We start from the raw sequence: 25194 nt of genomic DNA, 5'->3' as shown, positions 1-25194 counted from the left end.
TATGTAACTGCCAAAAAAACAAGTTCTGTTTTTTCTGTAAAAAGGAAAATAGGGAAAGGGAGGATAGATAAGGGAAAATCCAAACACGCTGTAATCAAAAGGGAAGTCTTTCCTATAAGAGGTGGTACTATATTGATTCCAAGGGTAGACATGATTTAGAAAGAGAGACAGAGAGAATGAGAAGACAAGCACAAAGGAAGCCAAAGACACAGGGCTGCTCATAGTTTGTACGATCATGAGACCAACAGCACAGCCCTAGTTCTGTCACTAATTAGCTAGGAACTTTTGGGTAAGTTAGTTAATTATCATGGGCCTAAATTTGTTTCCTTGTGTGAATGGAGTTTTGTGAATTATATTACAGATTGTTTTATACGTAGCCTATATTTCAGTCATCTCCATAGTTCTCTAGAGCTAAAAAATTCGTGGGGAACTGCAATATATACCATTTCCACTAGATGGCGATAGACAAATCTGTAAATGGAGGTCTCTCATAGAAACAGAATAAGTCTAATAAGCAAGCAAGAGTGTATTTAAGGTTTTCGAGAAACAGAGATGACACTAATTCCTCATACTGAGGTCCTCATTGAGATTTTTTTTTTTTTTTTTTTTTTTTTTTTTTGTGGCACACGGGCTTAGTTGCTCTGTGGCATGTGGGATCTTCCTGGAGCTGGGATCGAACCCGTGACCTCTGCATTGGCAGGCGGATTCTTAACCACTGCGCCACCTAGGAAGCCCCTCATTGAGATTTATAACATAAAGAGAAATCATATGTTATTAGTACCTTTGTTTTAGACCCACAGGTATTCCAGGGTCACGTTAGGACATTCTGTTTTAAACCTTTACAGCCTGGAAGACAGAATGGTGATACTCACTGATGCAGAAAAGAATGAAGAAAAAAGAATGAAAAGAACTGAAGACAGCCTAAGAGACCTCTGGGACAATGTTAAACACACCAACATTCTCATTATAGGGGTCCCAGAAGGAGGAGAGAGAGAGAAAGGACCTGAGAAAATACTGGAAAAGATTACAGTTGAAAACTTCCCTAACATAGGAAAGGAAATAGCCATCCAAGTCCAGGAAGCACAGAAAGTCCCAGGCAGGATAAATCCAAGGAGAAACCCGCCAAGACATAGAGTAATCAAGTTGACAAAAATTAAAGACAGAGAAATGTTATTAAAAGCAACAAGAGAAAAACGACAAATAACATACAAGGGAACTCCCATAAGGGTAACAGCTGATTTCTCAGCAGAAACTCTGCAAGCCAGAAGGGAGTGGCATGATACATTTCAAGTGATGAAAGGGAAGAACCTACAACCAAGAATACTCTACCCAGCAAGGATCTCATTCAGATTTGACGGAGAAATCAAAAGCTTTCCAGACAAGCAACAGCTAAGAGAATTCAGCACCACCAAACCAGCCCTACAACAAATGCTAAAGGAATTTCTCTAAGCAGGAAACATAAGAGAAGAAAACGACCTACAAAAACAACAACAAAACAATTAAGAAAATGGTAATAGGAACATACATATCAATAATTACCTTGAATGTAAATGGACTAAATGCACCAACCAAAAGACACAGACTGGCTGAATGGATACAAAAATGAGACCCATATATATGTTGTCTACAAGAGACCCACTTCAGACCTAGGGACACATACAGACGGAAAGTGAGGGGATGGAAAAAGATATTCCATGCAAATGAAAATCAAAAGAAAGCTGAAGTAGCAATACTCATATCAGATAAAATAGACTTTAAGATAAAAAAATGTTACAAGAGACAAGAAAGGACACTACATAAAGATCAAGGGATCAATCCAAGAAGAGGAGAGAACAATTATAAATATATATGCACCCAATATAGGAACACCTCAATACATAAGGCAAATGCTAACAACTATGAAGAGGAAATGCAAGGCAGAAAGAGAGACACAGGTGTAGAGAACAAACACATTGACACCACGTGGGGAAACCGGGGAGGGTTGTGGGGTAATGAACTGGGAGATTGGGATGCCAAATTGTACACTCTAAATATATGCTATTTATTGTCTGTTAACTGTATCTCAATAAAAGTTCTTAAAAAAATAAAATAAAATAAACCTTTACTGCTAGGGTGGGTTATTTTACAACAATGAAGCAAACACAGAATTATTTGCATGAGGTCTAATTCTGAACTGAGCCAGTAAAACACCCCAAAGATCCTTACCCTCAGTCAAAAGTACTAAATCAATCATTCTTAAACTTTTTCATCATAAAGAGCCTACATATACCACCACTAAAAAAGAAAAGGAAAAAAGATCTATTTCATTTTCAGCATGATATACTTTTTAAAATGGTGTCAACATTATCATTTTTATAATAAGAGTAAGCTAGCCTTATTTTTAAAATTACAACTGTTCAAAAAAATTGTAACAAAGAAAATGAAAATCATCTTCAAGCAATGACAATGTTATTAAACTATTCTGTGTAGATGGAAAAGAAAAAGTGATGCATCCTTTTATCCTTTTTAAATTAAAAATATTTTGAAATCTTTCCATGTTAATAAACATAAACATATTAATGATCACTAGCATTTAATAGTTCACAGCTAAATATTTACAAAATTTATGCAACCTACTTTAATGGAAATGTCTGGCCTTCCATGACAACACTTCCCTTCACAAATTCACAGAAATGGCCCCATTTAAAGGTGAATAATGACTCCACCTATGCAGAGAAATGGAGGAAGACACACAGAACATAACAGAACCTAACAAATGAGCAGATGAAAAATGCATATCAGAAATTTTTTTTCCAGGAAGCAGATTAGTTCAACAAACACTCAGGCAATGACCTCAAAACAGCGAAGGAATACATGACCTCTTTGAAACAATATCTCAAGGAAGGGAGCAAATGGAACACATCTGTAAACTACATGGATGACGTAGAGCAGGGGTCTCCAACCCCTGGGTGGCAGACTGGTGTTGGGCTGCAGAGCAGGAGGTGAGCGGCGGGTGAGTCATCAGAGCTTCATCTGCCACTCCCCATCTCTCCCATCCTCGCACTTACCTACTGCCTGAACCATTACCCACCCCCACCCACCCACCCCTCCAACCCCCTGGCTGCAGAAAAACTGTCCTGCATGAAACCGGACCCAAATGCCAAAAAGGTTGGGGACCGCTGACATAGAGGAAGGCTAGAAATAGAAAATAAAAAATAATGCCAAGACCAAAACTGAAAGTGAGTTGAGATAAATGGCAGATATGGAAGGGAGATACTTTGTATTTTTTTTAAGATACTCTGAGATCATAATAAAAGGAACAAATATAAATCATCATGTTAAGTTTAGAAGGAAACTTAGCTGAAAATAAGGGAAAAGCTGAATCTTCAAATAAAAAATGTACAACACAATCCATAAAAAACTGACAAAAAACTATTAACAATAAGATATATCTTTATGAAATAACTGGACTCAAAGATAAATACAAAAGAGGTACTTCTAAAATACAGTATCTCTGAAAGGCTAAAAGTAAAAAAGATGTACCAGACAAATGAAAATAAAAGAACAAGCATCTTATTTACCAGTCAAGGTTGATATGAAAGCAAAATAAAATGAAAATGACCCTAAAGAAAGAACTTAAAGGGTATAATTTTAATGAAGATGTATTATGAATCAAATAATATGGTATCAAAAAAATCATAAAGCAAAATTTGCCTCCCCAAACCCCAGGAAAGACGGAAGTACAAATTGTTATCCGTCTCAGCCCAATACAAGTTCAGCTACTCAAAAAATGATACAGATGATCTAAATAAAACTATTAATTAGCAGGCCCTTAAACATCTTAGGACTCAGTCTATGCCATGGTGTTATATTTTGTATGTCATTTAATACAGATATTGAGAAATATTTTCAAAATGCAACACTGAAGGGTCTCTCTTCACAAACAAAATTATGTAGCTTTTAAAAATCTGAATATGTAATTTACAATACAACTGAATACACTAACCAATAACTGTGTTTTAGTTAAGCTACAGTATGTTATTTAACAGTCTGAAAATCAATCCAATTATCACAGAATCTGAGGCAATAAATGATCCTACTTTAAAGTGACTTTGGCAACACACTAGAGGTAGACTTATGAAAGAGATATTTCAAATTAGTTTTCTACTTTGCCTGTAGTTATCTAATAAATATTCCAGTCCTTTCTATATTACTGTCTCTGACTGTACAAGAAAAGAAGCTATATATTATTACTGCATGGTAGAACTGATGCTCAAACTGCTTTCAAGATGTAATATGCAGCTACGTTCTTCCTCAGAGAACAATCCCTATTACAGTTCTAAATCTAAGATCTATAAAGCATATTTATTACTAGTTTTCTTCCTAATAGTGGCATAAAAGGCCATTTCTCAATCAAATCCAGTGTCACCTTCAGTCATGCAACAAAGTCAAAAGCTACAGGCATGTCACATCCCCGAAGCCCTGCCACCATCACCAGACTCTGCTTTGTTATAACTCATGGACTTCAGGGCAAGATGAGGTATCTTCCATCAATGACTCTGATGTGTCAGGCTCAGTCAGACATGATGAAAGAAAGGAGAATAATCAGTTAAACCTGGCATAGGTAGACACAAAGCAAAGTCACAGAAAAGCTTTTCTTAAGAATCCAGATAACAGGGAAATTGACAGAGACAAACTAGATTACTGTTTGCTTAGATCTGGAGTTGCTTAGGGATGAGAGATAGGGAGATGGAGGTGATAGTTTTAGGCTTTGGGGTTTCTTTATGGGGTGATGAAAATATTCCGAAATTGACTGTGTGAATGATTGCGTATGTCATTGGATATACGAAATACCATTGAAATATACACGTCAAATGCATGAGTTGTATAGTGTGTGAATTAGCCTCAGAGCTGTTTGTTCGTTTTTAAAGGAGGTGGGAGAAACCAGGTGAAAGGTGAGCCAGCAAATCTCAATCAGGGAAGAGCATGAGACTCACACTCAAGAACAATCCAAGGTAAGGTTTACCAGGTTTGATTAATGCTTATATCATAAAACCTTTCTTTCAGAACAGCCACAAAGAGACTGTTCGTCTTTGGGGCCAAACTACTACATCTCCATCAAAAATAGTTCTAAAAGGCAAGGACAAAAAGAGAAATATTCCATTTTTAACTCGTTTTTTAAAAATCTGGATTTAAAAAAAAAAAATCTGGATTTCAGTTTGACCTAGACTAATGTCATGAACCAGGCCATAGTATCAGTTTTTAAAATATGCAAATCAGTAGAATCCGTAATATACTCTTTGCTAAGAGAGCTAAACTGAATTCACGCTCTATTGAAGAAAGCCCATTCCCTGAGGTAAACAGTGCAGGCTGTCACTCACAGTTGGTGACGTCACCTTGAAGCTGCAGAATCTGAGGAGCTGGCATCGTGAGGACAACAATATCAAACTGCTCAGGGGAGCCTGTTTCCTTGGAGACTTCCCACTTGTCATTTCTCAGGTTGATCTGGGTCACACACTGTCTGAAGTAGATATCAGCACCTGTTCCCAAAGCAAAATCATATTTGCATGATCAGGATTTTCCATATGAATGAAGGGGAAGAGAAGAGTCACAAATTGGATCCATTCAAATGAATAAAATGGTGAAATTCATCTTCTACAACCCCCGGGCTTCACTGTCTTTCTTTCTATCTTGTTTAATGGGAATCCCTCCCTTCTGACACCCTTGGCCCTCCCTATCAATGCCTGCTCTGGGGAAAAAAAAAACTATAATTAATAATTATAGTAACCATAGCTATCTTTCATTAATCAGCTATGGTATGCCAAGACTATGCCAAACTCTTGATACACATTAAACCAATTCATTTCACAGATAAGGAAACATTTAGAAACGTCATGCCATGATTAAAATCTACATCATCTGACCCTAAAGTTCATTATCTTTGTAGAGCACATATATATCTTAGTAAAGATGTTAAGAATTCTTCTCTCTAGTAATACCAAGAAAGAGCAATATTCCCTATTAAAAGTATCAATAATCCCTATTAAACCTGAAAAATAAATCTCTGTAAGAGAAATTCAAGTGTCATCTGTGGATCAATTACCTTTACTAAGAAGAATCTAAATTAAGAGAAATACAATCTGGCATATCCTCTCATTACATTTCCCTTCTTTGCACTTATCACAAAGATATTTTAATAATTATCTGAGTAGTTATATGATTAATATTTTCTTCCCTTTTAATTGGTAAGTTTCATGAGCCACATTTCACGCCTATTTTTTCTATGTATAGCATATGGTATATGTTGTATTGTACTTGGCACATACTAGGTATTTAATCAATATTTGTTTAAGAGAATGAATTATGAACCATAAACTGAAAGATAGGAAAATATAATTGGTATAATTAAGTATAATTGGTATCATTAAGTCTCCTTGGTATACTAGTACTTACCTCACATTCCAGTTTTCAGAAAACTTTGATTTTAAAACAAATCTACTTTTATTTGGCCTCATGAATAGAAAAGAAATAAATGAAAATGGAATAAGAAAAAAAAAAAAAGGACACTGAACAATCCTGTCCATCACTGCATGGGACACCTCGTGCTCCTAGCCACTAAAAATCCAGCTTAAGTCCAACCTTGGCCATGAAGCTTCCTTTCCATAGTACTCCAGCTCAATGTGATCCTTCTCATCTATGATGTCTCTCAAACGTCACTCCCTTTACCACTCATTCTGACATTGATTCAAAGTATCTCTATGCTTTAGACATTTATTATCTATCCCAAAATACTCTGGGGCTCCTCCATGTCAGGTCTCCAGATCTCATATACCGTTACATCTTTCACATTCCCTTGAGTAACTCTACCACATTAGTAATTACAAATTTTTTTAATCAAATGCAAATATGTTAGAAGGAATAAGGCCCAGGGGTCAATCTCTTTGAGGCAATTAGTAACATTCTGTTCAAAGATTTGAGCAAGGGCTTATAAATAGTGATCCAACTTGCCCGGGTGGTTGTCTAAGGCCCCTCCTCAGGGAAGGTACAAATAACTGGAACTTTCAACTCACACCCACCGTCTCCTTTACCCCAACCAGAGCGGCTCTACTTCCCTCTGTTCTATTTATGTAGGATGTCTCACCCCTGACTTAGTTGCCTCACTTGCCTCATGCTAGTCCTGGCCCTGACCAGGATCTCAACTAAGTCAATTGATTTTCTATGTTTTATTCATTTGTGTTTTCCATATATTCCCTTTGAAAACAGCATTACATTGGTTTTGTTTGGTGGTGGTGAGTAGGTGTGTGTGTTTAAGAGAACTGAAGTCCAGTAACTAGAAATTCTCCATATCCAGTCAAACATCTGGGACATGCATCCCAGAGGTCCCGAAGTGTTCTGCAAGATGTGTACCAGTGCTCCTCTAAGTGTGGACCTCAGACCAGCAGCACCAGCAGCACCTTGGAACTTGTTACAAATGCAAACCCAGACTTACTGAATCAGAATCTGGGGATCAGGCCCAACAGTCTGCATTTAACAAGCCCCCAGGTTTGTTACCATGCACATTAAAATGTGAGAACCACTGAGGTAAATAGATAGACACAAATCTAACACCACAACTGGCAAAGCCACTCAAAACACAGCATTTTCCAAGAGTTAGGGGCAATGGTATAGCTGCTATGACTAATCAGGAAGTTTTCCTTTTCAATTGCTAGGAATAAAGTTTCTGGGAAAGTGGAATTTCCTTGTGAAAGTAATTAATAACTTTTGAAAGGACCACATGATCAAACCTATAGGCTCTGGAAAATCATTTTTAAACAGTTAGAAAACTACATAAAATCTCTCTATCTGAGCCTAGTAAATTTGACCATGGCTCTCTCTTGCATAAAATCCTTCAGTGGCTTCCCACTGCATTTAGGACAAAGTATAAAATCTTAACATTGCTTACAAGGCCCCTTATGATCTGGCCCTGATGAGATGGACCTGAAGAGATGTAAGCAATGTCTAAATAAATGCACTGCTTCAACTGCAGAGTGCTTAACCAAAGCTCCCAGGCTATCTTCTACCTTCTCTCTGAAAGACACTGTTAGGGATGAGAGCCACGATCACCCGCCTACAAGAAACTTTGAGACAGAACTGCCCAGGCTTAATTCCCTTACATCAATTTTAGAAAGAAAATAAACACAAAAGTAAAAGGGAGAAAATGATAAAATTAAATATTACCAGAAAGAAGTCACCCTAGCTGACAGTATCTGCAAATTGAACCATCTTTTCTAATAAATCGATCCTATCAACTTTGACAAGTTACATTGTCCATGTTGACTTTCAGTTGTTAGTCAATGTCCCTTTTGAAATAGATGGTAAAATAAAAACAAATAAATGCAGCACTTGTTCTTCCTATGATAGGCCAAACCAAATAAAAGATGCTCACCCTGTCCTGGAAACTAAATTCATCCTTCTTATAAATGTGTTAATAACACGGGCTTTATTCAAAAGCAAAAGGACTTGGTTCATCACTGTCCAAATGTCATAGGCAGGAACCATCAGGCGACTGATCTTCCTAGTTGCATAAAGAAACAAAATGGCATTACTCCTCAGGAGCCCCTTCCCCCTGAGGCAGGGACTAACCAGTGAAAGAGGGGGACTAGGGGATGGGCACTATGAGTTTGTTCTCTTGAGCCATATGTCCACTGATATGCAGAACCAGGGGGGGATGGGAACAATCTCTCACACTGTATGGGAAAAGCTGGGAAGGAAGAGATGTTAAATCAGAGGTATGAAACCCTCTCACTGTCCTCCACAGGATTGTTAAAAGGAAAAGACAAAAGGCTCAGCTTAAAGAGAGTGCTGGTCTCTTACTTACCAGTTCAGTCACCATAAACAAAGTACTTAACCTCCCCAAGTCTAAATTTTTCTCATTAGTAGATGGGGATAATGATAACCGCCTTGAATGGCTGTACGAGAATTAGAAATGATGTATGTTATTAACTGCTTAACACAGTAGCAGATAAATAGCACTTAACAAATGATAGAATAGCTTTTGTTCCTTTGAATTTCTCCCATCCCCACAACAATGACAACCAAATAAATAAATAAACAGAAAAATCACATTTTACTCACTCAAAAAGACTGTATTAATTGGGAAGACAGGCAGCAGGCAAAACTGATGTCAATAAACAGTTTTCTCTGTAATAAGCTTAATACAAATACATGAGACAATAAATGAGAATAGGACATAGGTCAAGAGGCATGTGCCTATTTCCTCCTGCTCTTTATTGCTTAATATGGGAAACGGGTCTATTTAAATATTGGCTTTAAAGATTTGAATCTATTCCTTTTTTTTTTAATTTATTGGCTGTGTTGGGTCTTCGTTGCTGTGCACGGGCTCTCTCTAGTTGCTGGGAGCAGGGGTTATTCTTCATTGTGGTGCATGGGCTTCTCTTATTGCAGAGCATGGGTTCTAGGTGTGCAGACTTCCATAGTTGTGGCACATGGGCTCAATAGCTGTGGTTCGCAGGCTCTAGAGCACAGGCTCAGTAGTTGTGGCACATGGGCTTAGTTGCTCCACAGCATGTGGGATCTTCCCAGACCAGGGCTCGAACCTGTGTACCCTGCATTGGCAGGCAGATTCTTATCTACTGCGCCACCAGGGAAGCCCTGAACCTATTCAAAAGCATACCTGATTAGACATACCCCACGTAGATAATTTCCCTCTAAGTCTGGTCCCAAACTAAATAAAACTGGCTGGACCATCAAATTGTGGGGTTGTGAACTCAACTGATTCCAAAACGTAGAGTATTTTTTTGGAATGACTTGGCAATTTGGGTTCTTATGCACTCAGCACATGCAAAGGTCAGCTTCACTCAACTGGACTATTTTTTAAAACAAACATTTATCAAGAGAGTTCTATGTACATGGCCTATTATTTGCTTTAATTGACGAGTGCATTATATCCTTTATTCCTCACAAAACTTTGTAGTAGGTACTGTTATTGCTCTCATTTTTCCAATGAAAGAACCAAGGTATAGATTCTAAAACTTTCCTAAAATTACAGAGCTGGGAAAGGGTTGTAGAATGTGGGTTTGAATCCAGATCATTCTGATTCCAGGGACTCTCTCAACTTATATTGTGCAAACAGGAAAATAAGATAGAAATCATTTATAGGATAGAAAGCTCTAAAGAAGTTTAAAGAATGCTTAAAGGGATATAATTATAAAATTTAAAATGGTATAGATAGGGTCTACGAAACCTCTAATAATGGATCTGGGTAGAGGGAGGAAAGACCTCTTGAAGCATTACAAAGATAATATTAAAATAAACTAAGAAAAAGTTTATATACACTCGAATTATGTAGACTTTGAACTCAATTATATAAAAATTCATTAAAAAAAAGCAGAAAGTATGTCACAAAATGGACTTACTGTTGATTTATGTATTATAATGACACTTTCCCCTGCTACTTTTCTATATTTTCCAAATTTTCTACCAGTAGTATGTAATTCTTTTTTAAAAGTTACTTTTGAAGTAAATCTTTTACATAGTGATAAGAAAACCTAAAGTACTCATGCTCTCAAGAGAATGTACAAATTGAAAGTATAAATAGGTTTTTACTAAGAATTGGTTAAATTAGAATGAATAAATATATGTATATTTATACATAGTAGAAATCTAAATCCATCTCACTATACCTACCTACTATGTGCAAGGTACTATTAGATTCTGTGAGCTACAAATAATTAAATATGATCTCTTCTCCCAAGAGTTTCCAAAGTAAAATTGGAAAATAAAACATATATTCCCCCAAATACCTGACACAAAAAGGATGCAGGTGCAATGTATTCAAGGACTGTCCCTCAGCTATATGGGCAGGGACTTTGGTTCTTGTTTTACTATGATACAAGTATAGTATAAACAGTATAGTATAAACATTTACTGAGTAAGCACTCAGTAAATGTTTATTGAATGAATGGATGTATGCATGCGTGGATGGCTAGATATATAATACAATTACTAAGTACTTGAAGATTTTAGTAAGTATGCACATCTAATTTTGGTTCAGTAAAAATCATGATGGAAATGAGATTTTTTTTGTTATATGGTGGCAATATATGAAGCTGATGGTGACATTCTGCAAAATGTCCAAATCGTGTCACCATCTGTGATGGTAAATTTTACTTGTCAACTTGACTGAGTCACGGGGTTCCCATATATTTGGCAAACATTATTATGGGTATGTCTGTGAGGGTGTTTTTGGAAGAGATTAATATTTAAATTGGTAGACTGAGTAAAGCAGGTTGCCCTCCCTAATGTAGGTGAGTATAATCAAATCAGTTAAAGGCCAGAATGAAACAGAAACGGTGACCCTCCCTTGAGTAAAGAAGTCTTCCTGTCTAATAACCTTTGAACTGGAACATTGTTTTATGTCCTTGAGACCCTCTTTCTGGGTCTAAAGCTTGTCAGCCTTTGGACTGGAACTATACCTTTAGCTCTCCAGGGTCTCAGGCTTTTGGACTGAAACTAAACCATCAGCTCTCCTGGGTCTCCAGCTTGTCAGCTCACCCAGCAGATCTTCAGACTTGCCAGCCTCCAAAATCATATACGCTAATATATATATATATATATATATATATATATATATATATGTATGTATGTATTCTCTTGGTTCTGTTTTTCTGGAAAATCCTGATGAATACACCATCATACACTAAATCTTACATGGATAAATTGCCTCACCCAGAATGGTATTTACCATGTCTTCACGTTATATATTCAATCTCACTGGCCCCTCCCATGCCCAGTATCAGGGATTCTCAGGGTTTCCAATAAGTAAAATTTGATGGAGATCGAAACTGTAACTATTCTAGAAATAGCTTATGAAACAAAACAAATTCTCAGCTTATACCTTTCCTCAGTGATCTTCAATTAGGTACTTAATTATGATTCATCAAGAAGTCTTTCTATTTTTAAAAATAAATCGTTTATCATCCAAGATTATTTATTATCTTTTTCAAAAAAGTTCATTTTAAAACATTTATAATATATATAAAGAACAAATGAAAATCCTCATAGAAAATGGGCAAAGGTTATAAATAAGACATGCACAGAAGAAAAAAAGCACAGACTTGGTTTGCAAAACAAAGACTCATAAACTCACTCATAATTAAGTAAATGCAAATCAAAACACAAGGAGATACCATTTTAACCTATCACATGGGAAAAATTTTAAATTTCCATAATATCAAGATGTGTAGAAAGAGATGTTCTCATTCACTATTTTTTTTTAAATTTTATTTATTTATTTATTATTTTTGGGGGGTACACCAAGTTCAATCATCTGTTTTTATACACATATCCCCATATTCCTCATTCACTATTGATGACATATTCTTTAAGAGGAACAGATGGCACAATCTAGTTAAATAAAAAATGCACATACCACTGACACACCTACTGTACTGTTACAAACTTATCCTACAGATATGCTTTCAAAAATATGTCAGGGTTAGACACTGCAGCAATATCAGTATTAGCATAAACCTAAACAATCCCTCACCCCCCAAACAATCTACATACTTACCAGAGAGTTAACAGTTAAATAAATAATAGTACACACATACCATGTAATACTAAACAGGCACTGAAAAGAATGAAGCACACTGAATTTGCTAATATGAAAACAGACCCAAGATACGATTCAGTCTATGACTATGTATTAGTCTGGATTCTCCAGAGAAATAGAACCAATAGGATATATACAGACGTAAATAGATATAGAGATTGATTTATTATAAACATAGATGAAACAAAGTATGGAATGGCTTATGTAAAATAATCTCATATATATTTTAAAAAAGAATACATACAAACATATATGAATAGATAAATAGAGACTGCCACCTAGAACAATAGATAGATGCATAAACATTTTTCTGGAAGCATATATTGGAAACTGATTACTTCAGGAGAAGAACACTAGCTACTGAGTGGTGAGCAAGAGAATATTTATTTTATAACTTTCTTTATAGTATTAGTATAACTTTTATTTTAAAATGCTAACTTTAAAAGAAGGCAGAAAAAATTTTATTCTCACCTGATTCTTTCAAGTAATGGTTAATAACTGAAGAAACTCCTTGAGGTGCCACAAAGTTACAATCTCCTTCTTTTATCACCATTCCTTCAATAGGAGAGGTCAGAGGCTTCAAAATGCCATGGGCTAACAGTTCATCATAAAAACTGAAATAAATCAATATGTAAAACATAACTACATGCTATACTCAACTCTAAATTCTACATTCTCTTACAAAAATTCTTAGAGATTACAATCCTAAATAATAACTAGAAATCTTCCTATGGACAACTCAACATATGTTTTGTGTTTATAAAACAAAATTCAGGTGAAGAACGGAAATGCTTTCAGAATCCATAGTCTTTTGCTGATCTTAAAGGTCTATTTTCTCATATATTTCAAAACTGAAGTCAGTGAAAATACACAGAAAGGTATTCAGTACACCAATTTTAAATCTGGTTAAGACTGACTTCCATCACAGCTATCTGTCTTCTTCCTCAACACCAACATAGTAACTCCTATTTATTGAGCCCTAACTATGTTCCATGTAACATCTCATCGGATCTTCACAACTGTATGAGGCACGTATTAGTTTTCCCACTTTATTCAGGTTAAGCTTTTACTGCTAATATGATCAATGATGATAACATAATTTCACTATATTACAAGAGTCAAATCTTAATAAGCCTGTTAATAAGCCTGTTAAAAATGGATGATTTGTATCTTTTTACATCTTACAACCAGTAAGACTGATTCCATCCCTCTCAACTAACTCACCTTTGGTGTTTTGTGGCATAATGAGGAGTGCAGGTGATGTACTGGGCACCCAAGTCCACTGTGCTCTGTGGATTATGAGGACTGCTGGCTGTAGTCATTCTTCCCCCTTGAATTAGTCGCCAGGAAAATGTCTTAGTGCATTAGAATGAACCTTTCGCAGTTAACGCTGTTCACCCCAGGTTACCACAAACGGATTACTTAGAGCTGTATTAGAAGATTTTTTTAATTTTTTTTATTTTTACTTTCATAATAATTAATATATTTGTAAATATTCTGTTTTCTTCAGACTCCAGATCTAGAAAACGTTTTTTTAAAGTGAAGGTTTTGTCATCTAACATTTGTCAGGACGTAATTAACAGAGACAGTTCAGTGACTGAGCGTGAGATAGTTGTTAACAAGAACGCATGAATAATGCAGCAGCCTTCAGCACGGTGCCTGCTGCATCTATGTACTGATGTGACTAAAAGGAATGAACGGACAAGAGAAAAAGGAATGAATGAATTGTCAGAATGAACTGAGTCAACGAATGCTTTTCCTCTTGTAGTCAGGCGTCAGGAGACCCACAGGATTCTGTCAACAAGATCTTCGTAAAGCCCTGGTGCCCACTGGGGCACCTGAGGATTCTCATAGCCCAGAGAAAGCTGCCAAGGCACAGAGCAGCCACGAAAAACATCCATTTCTTAGCGACAGCGGCAGGCCCAGGCTTTGCAAACTCCAGTCAGGATTCCTCCCAGGCCGCTCAGCCCTCGCGGCTGAACTGCTCTCCTTACTCCGGCCTCGCCCCCGAGCCCTGCCGGGGTCGCCGCCCGCACCCGCGCCCCGCTCTCAGGCCCTCCGGGCCGCCGGAAGTCTCCGATCACGTGATCAGGCGCCCGCCGAGCTGCCGGATTTTCTTCACAGACTTAACTCCGGGAGGGCCCACCGCACCTCAGAAGCCGGGGTCCCGGCCGGCTTCTTCCCGCCTCCCTCCCCAGTTTCGGTCGGGAGACGACCCACCTGAGTCCCCAGCCTTGTCCCACACAACGAGGTGCAAAGGACGGCACGCCTCCTTCCTCAGCAGCGCTGCGCACAGGCTGCCTGTCAGCCCGGCGCCCACGATCAGCACCCGCGCCATGGCCCGCCGTCTCCGCGGCGAGGTGGCCGGCCTGCACTCTGAGACCGCCAAAGCCCAGCTGGCGAGAGCTTTCGGCTCCGCGCTCCGGGCCCCACCCGGCCCCTGAGCAGTTCCCCGGCCGGCCTGCAGGCGGCGGAGAGGAGGCGACCGGGGCTGAGAGGATGATCCGCGCTGAAAACCAGCAAACCTCGGCTTTCCTCTTGGTTTGAGGGCCACTAGCGTTCTTCCAAGACAGGCTGGCGCCATCCGATAAGCTGTGAATTCCAGCCCCTTCCTCGCCCCCCCAAACCTGTACATCACACAGGTTAGAGTGTGAGACCGCGCCTCGCCACAGGGGCGGTGTTGACTACAGTGGAGACCCAGCCCAAGGTAACTGCTAGGGTAACTATGCCTTGTTGGAACATTTGCTATCTTAATATTCTTAAGTCTGAAAGAAACACACTAGCGATGCCAGAGCCAGCATTCCTCAAGGGCCTTAATAGCCACAAATCACTTAATAGAAAAAGAGTTTTGAGAGATTTTGCTTAAACTAGCCCTCGGCCTTTGGGTAAGCAATGTAACCTTTTGAACCTCAGTTTTTCCATCTGTGAAAGGGGGCCAAAAAATTTTGCATTCCGAATTGTTGAAAATTGAAGATACTTGGTTCACCAGAAAATTTTAGATCACTCATCTCTTCAGTAAATATTAAGTTTTATGTCAGAACACGTTCTAAATGCTGTAAGGGACATGAAGGTGAGCAAGACAAGAATTCGTGCCATTACCACTAGTTTTTTGTTCGTTTTTTCTAACATTGCCTTGGAAATTCTCAAGGAAACAATAAAAATCAAGGATAAGACAACGATTAAAAATTAAAAGTTAAGTTACTCTGGATTGCAGATAAATTATTACCTGAAAACTAGAGAAACTTGAGTAACTATCAGAATTATAAGAACTTTGACAGTGGTAGCCAATTATAATGAAAACATTTTTTTATGAAAACATTTTAAAATTAGAAGTTTTATGTACACATCATGAAGAAATTACCAGGCATCAAGTTGTTGATAGATTAATATTATTGTACATATATCTAATAAAAGATAATAGAACTAGAAGATATAGATGAACATATATAACCTAACAAGACATTTCTAAGCATAAAAATAAAACTGAACTGAATATAAAAATGGAACTGAATGGAAAAACATTGAATACATAAGCATTTATAAATTATGTTCAAAATATACAAGACAAAATACAAATAGTTAACAAATTTTTGGAGCATAAGAAAGATGAAAGTTTAACACCCTTATATAAATCTTTAGATAATTTTTTATTGAAGTATAGTTGATTAACAATATTAGTTTCAGGTGTACAACATAGTGACAATATTTTTACAGATTATATTCCATTTAAAGTTATTCCAAAATAATGGCTATATTTTCCCGTGCTGTGTATCCTGTTGCTTAATTACTTCATAAATAGTAGTTTGTATCCCTTAACCACTACCCCTATCTTGCTGCTCCCCCTTTCCTCTCCCCAATGGTAACCACTACTTTTTTCCCTATATTTGTGAACCTGTTTCTATTTTGTTATACTCATTAATTTATTTTACTTTTTAGATTCCACATGTGATTGATAACAGAGAGTATTTGTCTTTCTCTGTTTGACTTATTTCACTAAGCCTAATATGCTCTAGGTTTATCCAGATTGTTGCAAATGGCAGAATTCCATTTCTTTCTTATGACTACTATTCCATTTTATGCTTTATGTACACCTTCTCTCTATCCATTCATCTGTTGTTGGAACTTAGGTTGCTTCATTATCTTGGCTTTTGCGTATAATGCTGCTATGGACATTGAGATGCCTGTGTCTTTTCAAATTAGTGTTTCATTTTCTTCAGTTAAATACCGAAGGGTGGAATTTCTAGATTATATGGTAGTTCTGTTTTTAGATTTTTTGAGGAAACTCCATGCTGTTTTCTATAGTGGCTGCACCAATTTACATTCCTACCGACAGTGCAGAAGGGTTCTGTTTTCTCTGTATCCTCACCAACACCTGTTATTTGTAGATTTTTTGATGAAAGCCTTTCAAATAGGTGTGAGGTGTTATCTCATTGTGGTTCTAATTTGCATTTCTCTGGCGATTAACAATGCCCGCATATTTTTATGTGTCTATTGACCATCTGTATGTCTTTTTTGGAAAAATGCTTATTCAGGTCTTCTGTCTATTTTTTAATTGGGTTGTTTGTTTTTTGATGTTAAGTTACATGAGCTGTTTATATATTTTGGATAGTAACCCTTTATCCGTCATATCATTTGTAAATATTTTTGTCCCATTCAATACGTTGTCTTTTTGTTTTAGTGATCATTTCATTTACTGTGTAAAAGCTTATAAGTTTAATTTGGTCTCATTTGTTTACTCTCGCATGTGTTTCTTTTGCCTTAGGAGACAGATCCAAAAAATATTGCTATAATTTACGTCAAAGAGTGGTCTGCCTATGTTCTCTTCTATGAGTTTTATGGTTTCGGGTCTTACATTTAGATTTTTAAACCATTTTGAGTTTATTTTTGTATAATGTGTGAGGAAATGTTCTAATCTCATTCCTTAACATGTAGCTTTCCAGTTTTCCTAGCACTGAGACTTTCTTCCACCCACACATGGGAGAGGGTGATACCTCCAGCTTTGTTCTTTTTTCTCAAGATTGCTTTGGAAATTCAGAATCTGTTGTGGTTCTGTATAAATTTTAGGATTACTTGTTTTAGTTCAGTGAAAAATGTCCTGGGTATTTTGATAGGGATTTCATTAAATCTGTAGATTGCTTTGGTTATTTTAACAATGCTAATTCGTCCAATTTATGAACACAGGATATCTTTCCATTTCTTTGTATCATCTTCAGTTTCCTTTTTCCATGTTTTATAGTTTTCAGAGTATAGGTCTTTAACCTCCTTGGTTAAGTTTATTCCTAAGTATTTTATTCTTTTTGATGCACTTTTAAATGAGATCATTTGCTTGCTTTCTCTTTCTGGTAGTTCATTATTAGTGTATAGCAAACCAACAGATTTCTGTATATCAATCTTGTATCCAGCAGCCTTGCTGAATTCATTTATTAGTTCTAATAGTTTTTGGGTGGAAACTTTAGCGTTCTCTATATAGAGTATCATGTCACCTTCAAGTAGTGTCATTTTTGCCCTTCCCTTCCAATTTGGATACCTTTAATTTCTTTTTATTGTCTGATTGCCGTGACTAGGACTTCCAGTACCACGTATTTATAAGTGCCAAGAGTGGGCATCCTTGTCTTGGTCCTGATTTTAGAGGAAAGGCTTTCAGCTTTTCAGTTTTGAGATGATGTTAGCTGTGGGTGTGTCATAAATGGCCTTTATTGTGTTGAGATATATTCCCTCTATACCAACTTTGATGAGAGGTTTTTTTTTTTTTTTTTATCATGAACGGATGTTGAATTTTGTCAAATCCTTTTTCTGATTATGTGATTTTTATCCTTACTTTTGTTAATGTGGTGTATCACATTGATTGATTTGTAGATATTCAGCCATCCTTGCAGCCGTGGAATAAATCTCACTTGATCCTGGTGTATGATCCCTTTCATATATTGTTTAATTTGCTAATATCTTGTTGAGGACTTTTGCATCTATACTCATCAAAGATATTTGTCTGTAATTTTCTTTTTTTGTAGTGTCTATGTCTGGTTTTGGTATCAGGATAATGGTGGCCTTGTAGAATGAATTTGGGAGTATTCCATCCTCTTCAATTTTTTGGAATAGTTTGAAAAGGATAGGTGTTAGTTCTACTTTATATGTTTTGTAGAATTTCCTTGTGAAACTGTGAAGTCCTGGACTTTTGATTGCTGGGAGTTTTTTGATTACTAACTAAATTTCACTTCTAGTGATCTGTCTGTTCAGATTGTCTGTTTCTTTCTGATTGAGTCTTGGAAGATTGTATGTTTCTAGCAATTTGTCCGTTTCTTATTGGTTGTCCAGTTCATTGGGATATAACTTCCATGGTATTCTCTTATGATTTTTTTAAAAATCTCTGTGATATCATTGTTATTTCTCCTCTTTCATTTCTTATTTTGTTTATTTAGTCTTCTCTCTTTTTTTCTTGATGAATCTGGTTAAAGGTTTATCAGTTTTCTTTATCTTTTTAAAAATCCAGTTCATTTCTTTTCTATTTTTTTTTGTCTCTGTTTTATTATTTCCTCTCTGATCTTTATTATTTCCTTCCTTCTCTGGACTTTGGGATTTGTTTGTTCTTCTTTTTCAAATTCCCTAGATAGTAGGTTGTTTGAGATTTCTCTTCTTTCTTGAGGTAGGCCTGTATGGCTATGAACTTCCTTCTTAGAACTGTATTTGCTGCATCCCATAGATTTTGGGAAGTTGTGTTTCCATTTTCATCCGTCTTGAGGTGTTTTCTGATTTCCTCTTTCATTTATTCCTTGACTCATTGGTTTTTTAGTAGCATGTTATTTAGTCTCCACATGTTTGTATTTTTCCATTTTTCTTCCTGTAATTGATTTCTAATTTCATACCATTGTGGTCAGCAACAGTGCTTGATTTAATTTCTGTCGTCTTAAATTTGTTGAGGTTTGTTTTGTGGCCTAGTATTTGATCTGTCCTGAGGAATGTTCCATGTACACTTGAAAAGAATGTATATTCTGCTTCTTTTGGATATAATGTCCTGTAGATATCAGTTATGTCCAATTGGTCTGTTGTGTCATTTAAGTACACCATTGCAGTATTGATTTTATGTCTGAATGATATGTCCATTGATATCAGTAGGATGTTAAAGCCCACTACTATATTATGTTATTGTTGATTTCTTTCTTTATGTCTGTTACTATTGCTTTATCTATGTGCTCCTGTTTTAGGTGCATATATGTTAATGAATGTTATATTTTGTTCTTGTGTTGATCCCTTTATCATTGTATAATGCCCTTCTTTGTCTTTTGTTATAAACTTTGTTTTAAAGTTTGTTTTGTCTGATATGAGTATTGCTACCCCCGCTTTCTTGTCATTTCCATTTCCATGAACTATCCTTTTCTATCACTTCATTTTCAGTCTGTGTGTGTCCTTAGCTCTGAGGTGAGTCTCTTGTAAACAGCACATAGATGGGCATTACTTCTTATCCAATCAGTTGCCTTATGTCTTTTGATTGGACAATTTTTCCACCAACATTTAAAATAATTATTGTACTTATTGTCATTTTGTTCCTTGTTTTCTGGTTATTTTTGTAATTCTTCTCAGTTAATTTCTCTTATTTAAGTTTCTTCCTTTGTGGTTTAATGATTTTTCTTTAGTGGTATGCTTGTGTTCCTTTCTCTCTAGTTTTTATACATCTATTGTTCATTTTTTAGTTACACTTATTCAGTTCATATATCTTGATCTATAACTATATCTACTTGTTTTAAAATAGTAGTCATTTAAGTTCAAACATTAAATTCAAACATTCCGAAAGATCTACATTTTTAACTTGCCTCCCCCACATTTTGTGTTTTTGATATATTTTACAGCTTCATGTTTATCCCTGTACTGATTATTTATTTATAGTTGATTTTACAATTTTTGTCTTTTAATCTTCAGACTAGCTTATTTAAGTGGTTGATCCTCAGTCCTAACTATACAAGATGTTACAGAAAAACCCAAATGAAATTTTTGGCCAACCCAATATTTGCCTTTCCTACTGGAATTTTTCCTTTCCTGTAGATCCTTCTTCTTATATATCCTTTTCTTTTCCTCATAGAGAAGACCCTTTAACATTCCTTTTAGAATAGGTTTAGTATTGATGAACTCTTTCAGTTTTTACTTATCTGAGCAGTTTTTTACCTCTCCTTCTGTACTAAATGATGATCTTGCTGGGTAGAGTATTCTAGGTTGCAGCTTTTTCCCTTTCAACACTTAGAATATGTCATGCCTCTCTCTTCTGGCATGCAATGCTTCTACAGAAAAATCAGCTGATAGCCTTCTGGGGGTTCCCTTGTATATTGACTCTTTCTTATTCTCTTTCTGCCTTTAGAATTCTCTCTTTATCTTTTTCTGTTTTAATTATATGTCTTAGTGTAGGTCTGTTTGGGTTCATCTTGGTTGGGACCCTCTGTGCTGCTACTGGGTATCTGTCTCCTCCTTCAGGTTTGAGAAGTTTCCATCCATAATTTTATTAAATATATTTTGACCCTTTTTTTCTCTTTCCTCCTTCTGGGACCCCTATAATGCAGTATACTGTTGGTATGCTTGATGTTGTTTCAGAGGTCCCTTAAACTGTTCTCATTTTTTTAAAATTTGTGTTTCTTTCTGCTGTTCTGACTTGGTGATTTCCATTATTCCATCTACCAGATCATTTATGCATTCATCTTTATCACCTTGTCTACTGTTAATTCCTTCTAGTACACTCCAGGGTGGTCACAGGAAACTGGCTAGCATCCCATGCAGCTTCAATCCACCCTCTAGACCTGTTTCAGGAGTTAGCAAGTGTGTGCACCCTCATGAGCAGAGTCCAGGCTTCCCATAGCCCTCCTGTTAGTCTCACCAGCTCTCCAGCCAGCCAGCCAAGGGGGCTCATCTTTCCAATGTTGGACTATAGGACTATGTGGTTTGAACCTCTCACTCCACATGGAAGATCTCTGCCCATGTAATCCTCACCTCTTCTCAGTCTCCTCCCAGGAGCACAGGTCCCAACCTGATTGCTTCTCTTTCCTTCCTACCTGATTCTGTGTGGATCTTTCTTACAGCCTTGGTTGTATAGGCATCTTTCTGCTAGTCTCCAATTAGTTTTCAGTGAGAATTGCTCCACATGTAAATGTATTTTTGATGTTTTCATTGGGGGAGGTGAGTCCCATGCCATCTTGTTCTTGCCCCACCTCTTATAGATATAGTTAAATGACAAAAGCCAAAAGGAAAATGTTCTCAGATTGAATAGAAGTCTTGAGTAGAAAGAAATATAAAAGTCCAATAAATATTTTAGAACATTTAAGTTTTCTATATTCAAATACAAATTAATATGAGATGCCATTTTTCATTTGTTTGGAATTGCTTTTTTTTTTTTTTTGGAATTGCTTTTTAAAATGCCTACACTTGGCAAAATTGTAGCAAAACACACACTTTAATGTATTATTGTGGAAGTGTAATGGACAAGTTAAGCAGATTGATAATATATCAAAAGATTGATAATATATCAAAAGCCTCAAAACTATTCCCTTTAAACAAGACACCTAAGCTGTAGACAATTATCTTGGGAAAATAATGTACAGATAAGCATTAAGATTTATGTAAAAATGTGTTTACCTCGATGTTATTAAAAGCATTAATGTATACAGTCAGTAGAGGATTGATTAGATCCGTATGTCTGTATAAAGCTACTGAAAACATTGTTTTGAACATATAAGTTTGTATGGGAAACTACTCATTCTATAATGCTGAAAAACAGGGTACAAAACAAGTAAAATCCTGGATTTTCATAAACAGAGTAATACAAATGTATGTGCATTATTAGAGAAATGTGAGAGGAAGTGGATGTACTTATATTTTTCTACTAATTTAAAATGTTTTATGAATATATTTATAACCATATATTTTTTCATTCGTTAGGAACAAAGAAAAGCTAATATACTAGGCAGAATACGTTAGTAAGTTCCTGCTTTAGAGTCGCTTTTAATCTAAATTAAGAGATTTCACTGAAATTAAAAGGATATACAACCACATTCTAAAATCGCAGAATTATCTAGTTGGAAAGAATTTTTGAGGTAATCTACTTTAGCCTCCCTCTGCCACCACCATTTTACATATGTAAATGTAGACACTAAGTTCAAATGAGTTTCTCCAAAGTTAAGCAGTATCTCAAGGAGGTCAGTGCAGGTCCTCATGGTCTGTTGAGTTTGTTCTCCTGCGCTTTTCCATCATCTCCTCCTGTTACCTCATTTCTGTTAATAGTCTGATCACCTTGAATAATCAGGCCTGAAACCTCACAGTCATCTTCAGTAGTTTGGTATCTGTTCTCTTTTCTCATGCTTAATATCTATCAGTCCTCTGGTCTTTTTTTAACCTCTTCTCCTTTGTCTCTTAAATCCAATCCCACCCCTTTGTACATCAGAAAAATCCAAATTCCATTTTCACCAGGAATATACTACAGTGCCTGTTTTATTACATTCTTATCAGCTGTGGGCACTCAGCATCTTGAAAGGTAATCACCAACAGACTAATCCATTACTTAAATTCAAACAGTCATTAATTCTTAACTGAATTATTACAATAGCTTTCTAATTGGTCTCCCTGATCCTAGTCTCTTTTCTGCACCAAGTTTCTAGATTGGTCACTACCATCCTCAAACAAATTTCTATAACTCTCAATTTCATACAGAATAAAGTTCAACTACTTGATGTAAAAAGTATACAGTGATATTTCCCCAGTCCGTTTATATCTTGGTAATCTTTGTATGTCTTGTGTTATAACTAAATTGAGTTATTTTCTGTTCCCTGAATATATCCTCAGATTTTCCACTTGTCTATGGAAGTGGGAAACCTTTGCTTATATTGTTCTTGAGTATAAAGCATACTTTTTTGACTTGTGTTTCCATAGTTGTGAATTTGCATTAATTCTTCACTCTCTTTTTTCTTTTCCCCGTGATCAGCAATATCCTCATTAAAAAGTTATCCAGAATTTGGGATTCTTATGACCATTTAGTAGAAGTAGCAATGGTGGCTTGTGATTTCTCATTACCTTAGTCTTTAGAGAGTGATAAAGCCACCACCCCACTCCCACTCCCAATCTCCAGAATGGGTTATATTAATTCAGAGTTATATCTATAGGGTTGTAGGTTCATGGTTGGCTACTGGCACTAGTGTATCTTTATGGGAGAGGTGGGAATGATTAGATGACCTAGAGAAAGTAAGATTTCAAAAGAGCTGGGATGGATGTACTTATATTTACTCTTCCTAGTCACCTTGACCTTTTCCCTTCACTTTTTTCCTATTCCTGATCTCTGCGAGGCTGGCTCCTCCAGATCATTCAAGTCCAGCTTAAAAGTTAACTAAAAGAGGCCTTCCCCAACCACTTAATACACCTAAAACGTCCACCCAGTGACTCACTTTTCCATTAAGAAAATAATTAAGATTATTTTCTTAAATCACTTAATCACCTTTAGAAGTTATCTTACTTTTTTACTTGTTTAACTATTTATTGTTTACTTAGTGTTTTTCTCTCACTAGAATTTAAGCACCAAGAGGGCAGAAACATTGTCATGTTCAATATAATATCCTTGGCAACTAGAATCCAAGTTAGAATTCTCAGAGACTGAGTTCACTAACTGACTAGAAGATATCAAAGCATTTTGAGGATAATACTTAAAGTAAGATAAGCTGAATGGTAGTTCATTTGGGTGATATCAACATTAAATATCCTTTCTCAGAATTTTTTTATGATATACTATTACTATAATCATATAAAGTATAATGCCTGTCAACAACAGATATCTATTAGTGTAATGCACAGGACTGTCTGTCCTTATTTAATTATTTTATTGATAACTTGGATAATCATTGCTGGCATATCTAACAGTATTTAGATGGCATAAAATCATGATGAATAGCCCCATGAAGCTATTTTACTTTTTAAGTTTGTTTTTTATTGAAATATAGTTAATCCACAGCACCGTGCTAGTTTCAGGTGTACAGCAAAGTGATTCAGTTACACACACGCACACACACACACATTCTTTTTCAGATTCTTTTCCATTATAGGTTGTTACAAGACACTGATTATAGCTCCCTATGCTATACAGTAGGTCCCCATTGCTTACTGTTCCCATACATAGATAGCAGTGTGATTATGTCAATTCCAAATTCCTAACGTACCTCCTCCACTATCCCCCTGGTAACCGCAACTTATTTCCTCTCTGATCTTTATTATTTCCTGTCTTCTACTTACTTTGGGATTTGTTTGCTCTTCTTTTTCACATTCTTCTAGGTGGTTGGTTAAATTGTTCATGTAAGATTTTTCTTGTTTCATGAGGAAGACCTGTATTGCTATGAACTCCCCTCTTAGACCTGCTTTTGCTGCATCCCATTGATTTTGGAAAATTATGTTTCCATTTTCATTTGCATTGAGGTATCTTCTGATTTCCTCTTTGATTTCACTTTTTTTAATAGCATGTTGTTTAGTTTCCACATGTTCATTCTTTTCCTGTTTTTCTTTGTGTAGTTCATTTCTAATTTCCTACAATTATAGTCAAAAAATGCTGTTTCTACATATTTTATTGTTATTCAATTTCAGTTTAATTCTAT

The 25194-nt window shown here is 36.2% G+C and overlaps 2 protein-coding genes across 6 annotated transcripts in view; one reads left to right on the top strand and one right to left on the bottom strand.

Moving 5' to 3' along the window:
* Nucleotides 1-14943, bottom strand: part of RNLS (renalase, FAD dependent amine oxidase) — a 294773-nt gene extending 279830 nt beyond the window's left edge. For all 5 annotated transcript variants that reach the window (XR_009053958.1, XM_057736665.1, XM_057736663.1 and 2 more), the window contains exons 1-4: nucleotides 14813-14943; nucleotides 13817-13922; nucleotides 13064-13206; nucleotides 5361-5519 (exon numbers count right to left, since the gene is read on the bottom strand). Coding sequence is in view for 4 of the 5 variants with exons in the window: in XM_057736665.1 (XP_057592648.1) it covers nucleotides 5361-5519; nucleotides 13064-13206; nucleotides 13817-13922; nucleotides 14813-14930 (526 nt within the window). In the remaining variant the exon portion in view is untranslated. The remainder of the gene's footprint in view (nucleotides 1-5360; nucleotides 5520-13063; nucleotides 13207-13816; nucleotides 13923-14812) is intronic.
* A 209-nt stretch (nucleotides 14944-15152) lies between these two features.
* LIPJ (lipase family member J) overlaps nucleotides 15153-25194 on the top strand; it is a 36805-nt gene continuing 26763 nt past the window's right edge. Inside the window, exon 1 of the mRNA XM_057736666.1 lies at nucleotides 15153-15299. The gene's annotated coding sequence lies outside the window, so the exon portion shown is untranslated. The remainder of the gene's footprint in view (nucleotides 15300-25194) is intronic.

The sequence above is a fragment of the Hippopotamus amphibius genome, chromosome 5 (assembly GCF_030028045.1).
Source record: "Hippopotamus amphibius kiboko isolate mHipAmp2 chromosome 5, mHipAmp2.hap2, whole genome shotgun sequence".
NCBI classification, from domain to species: domain Eukaryota; kingdom Metazoa; phylum Chordata; class Mammalia; order Artiodactyla; family Hippopotamidae; genus Hippopotamus; species Hippopotamus amphibius.
The sequence above is the reverse complement of the archived record's forward strand: the minus strand, read 5'-3'. Positions and strand labels throughout refer to the sequence as shown.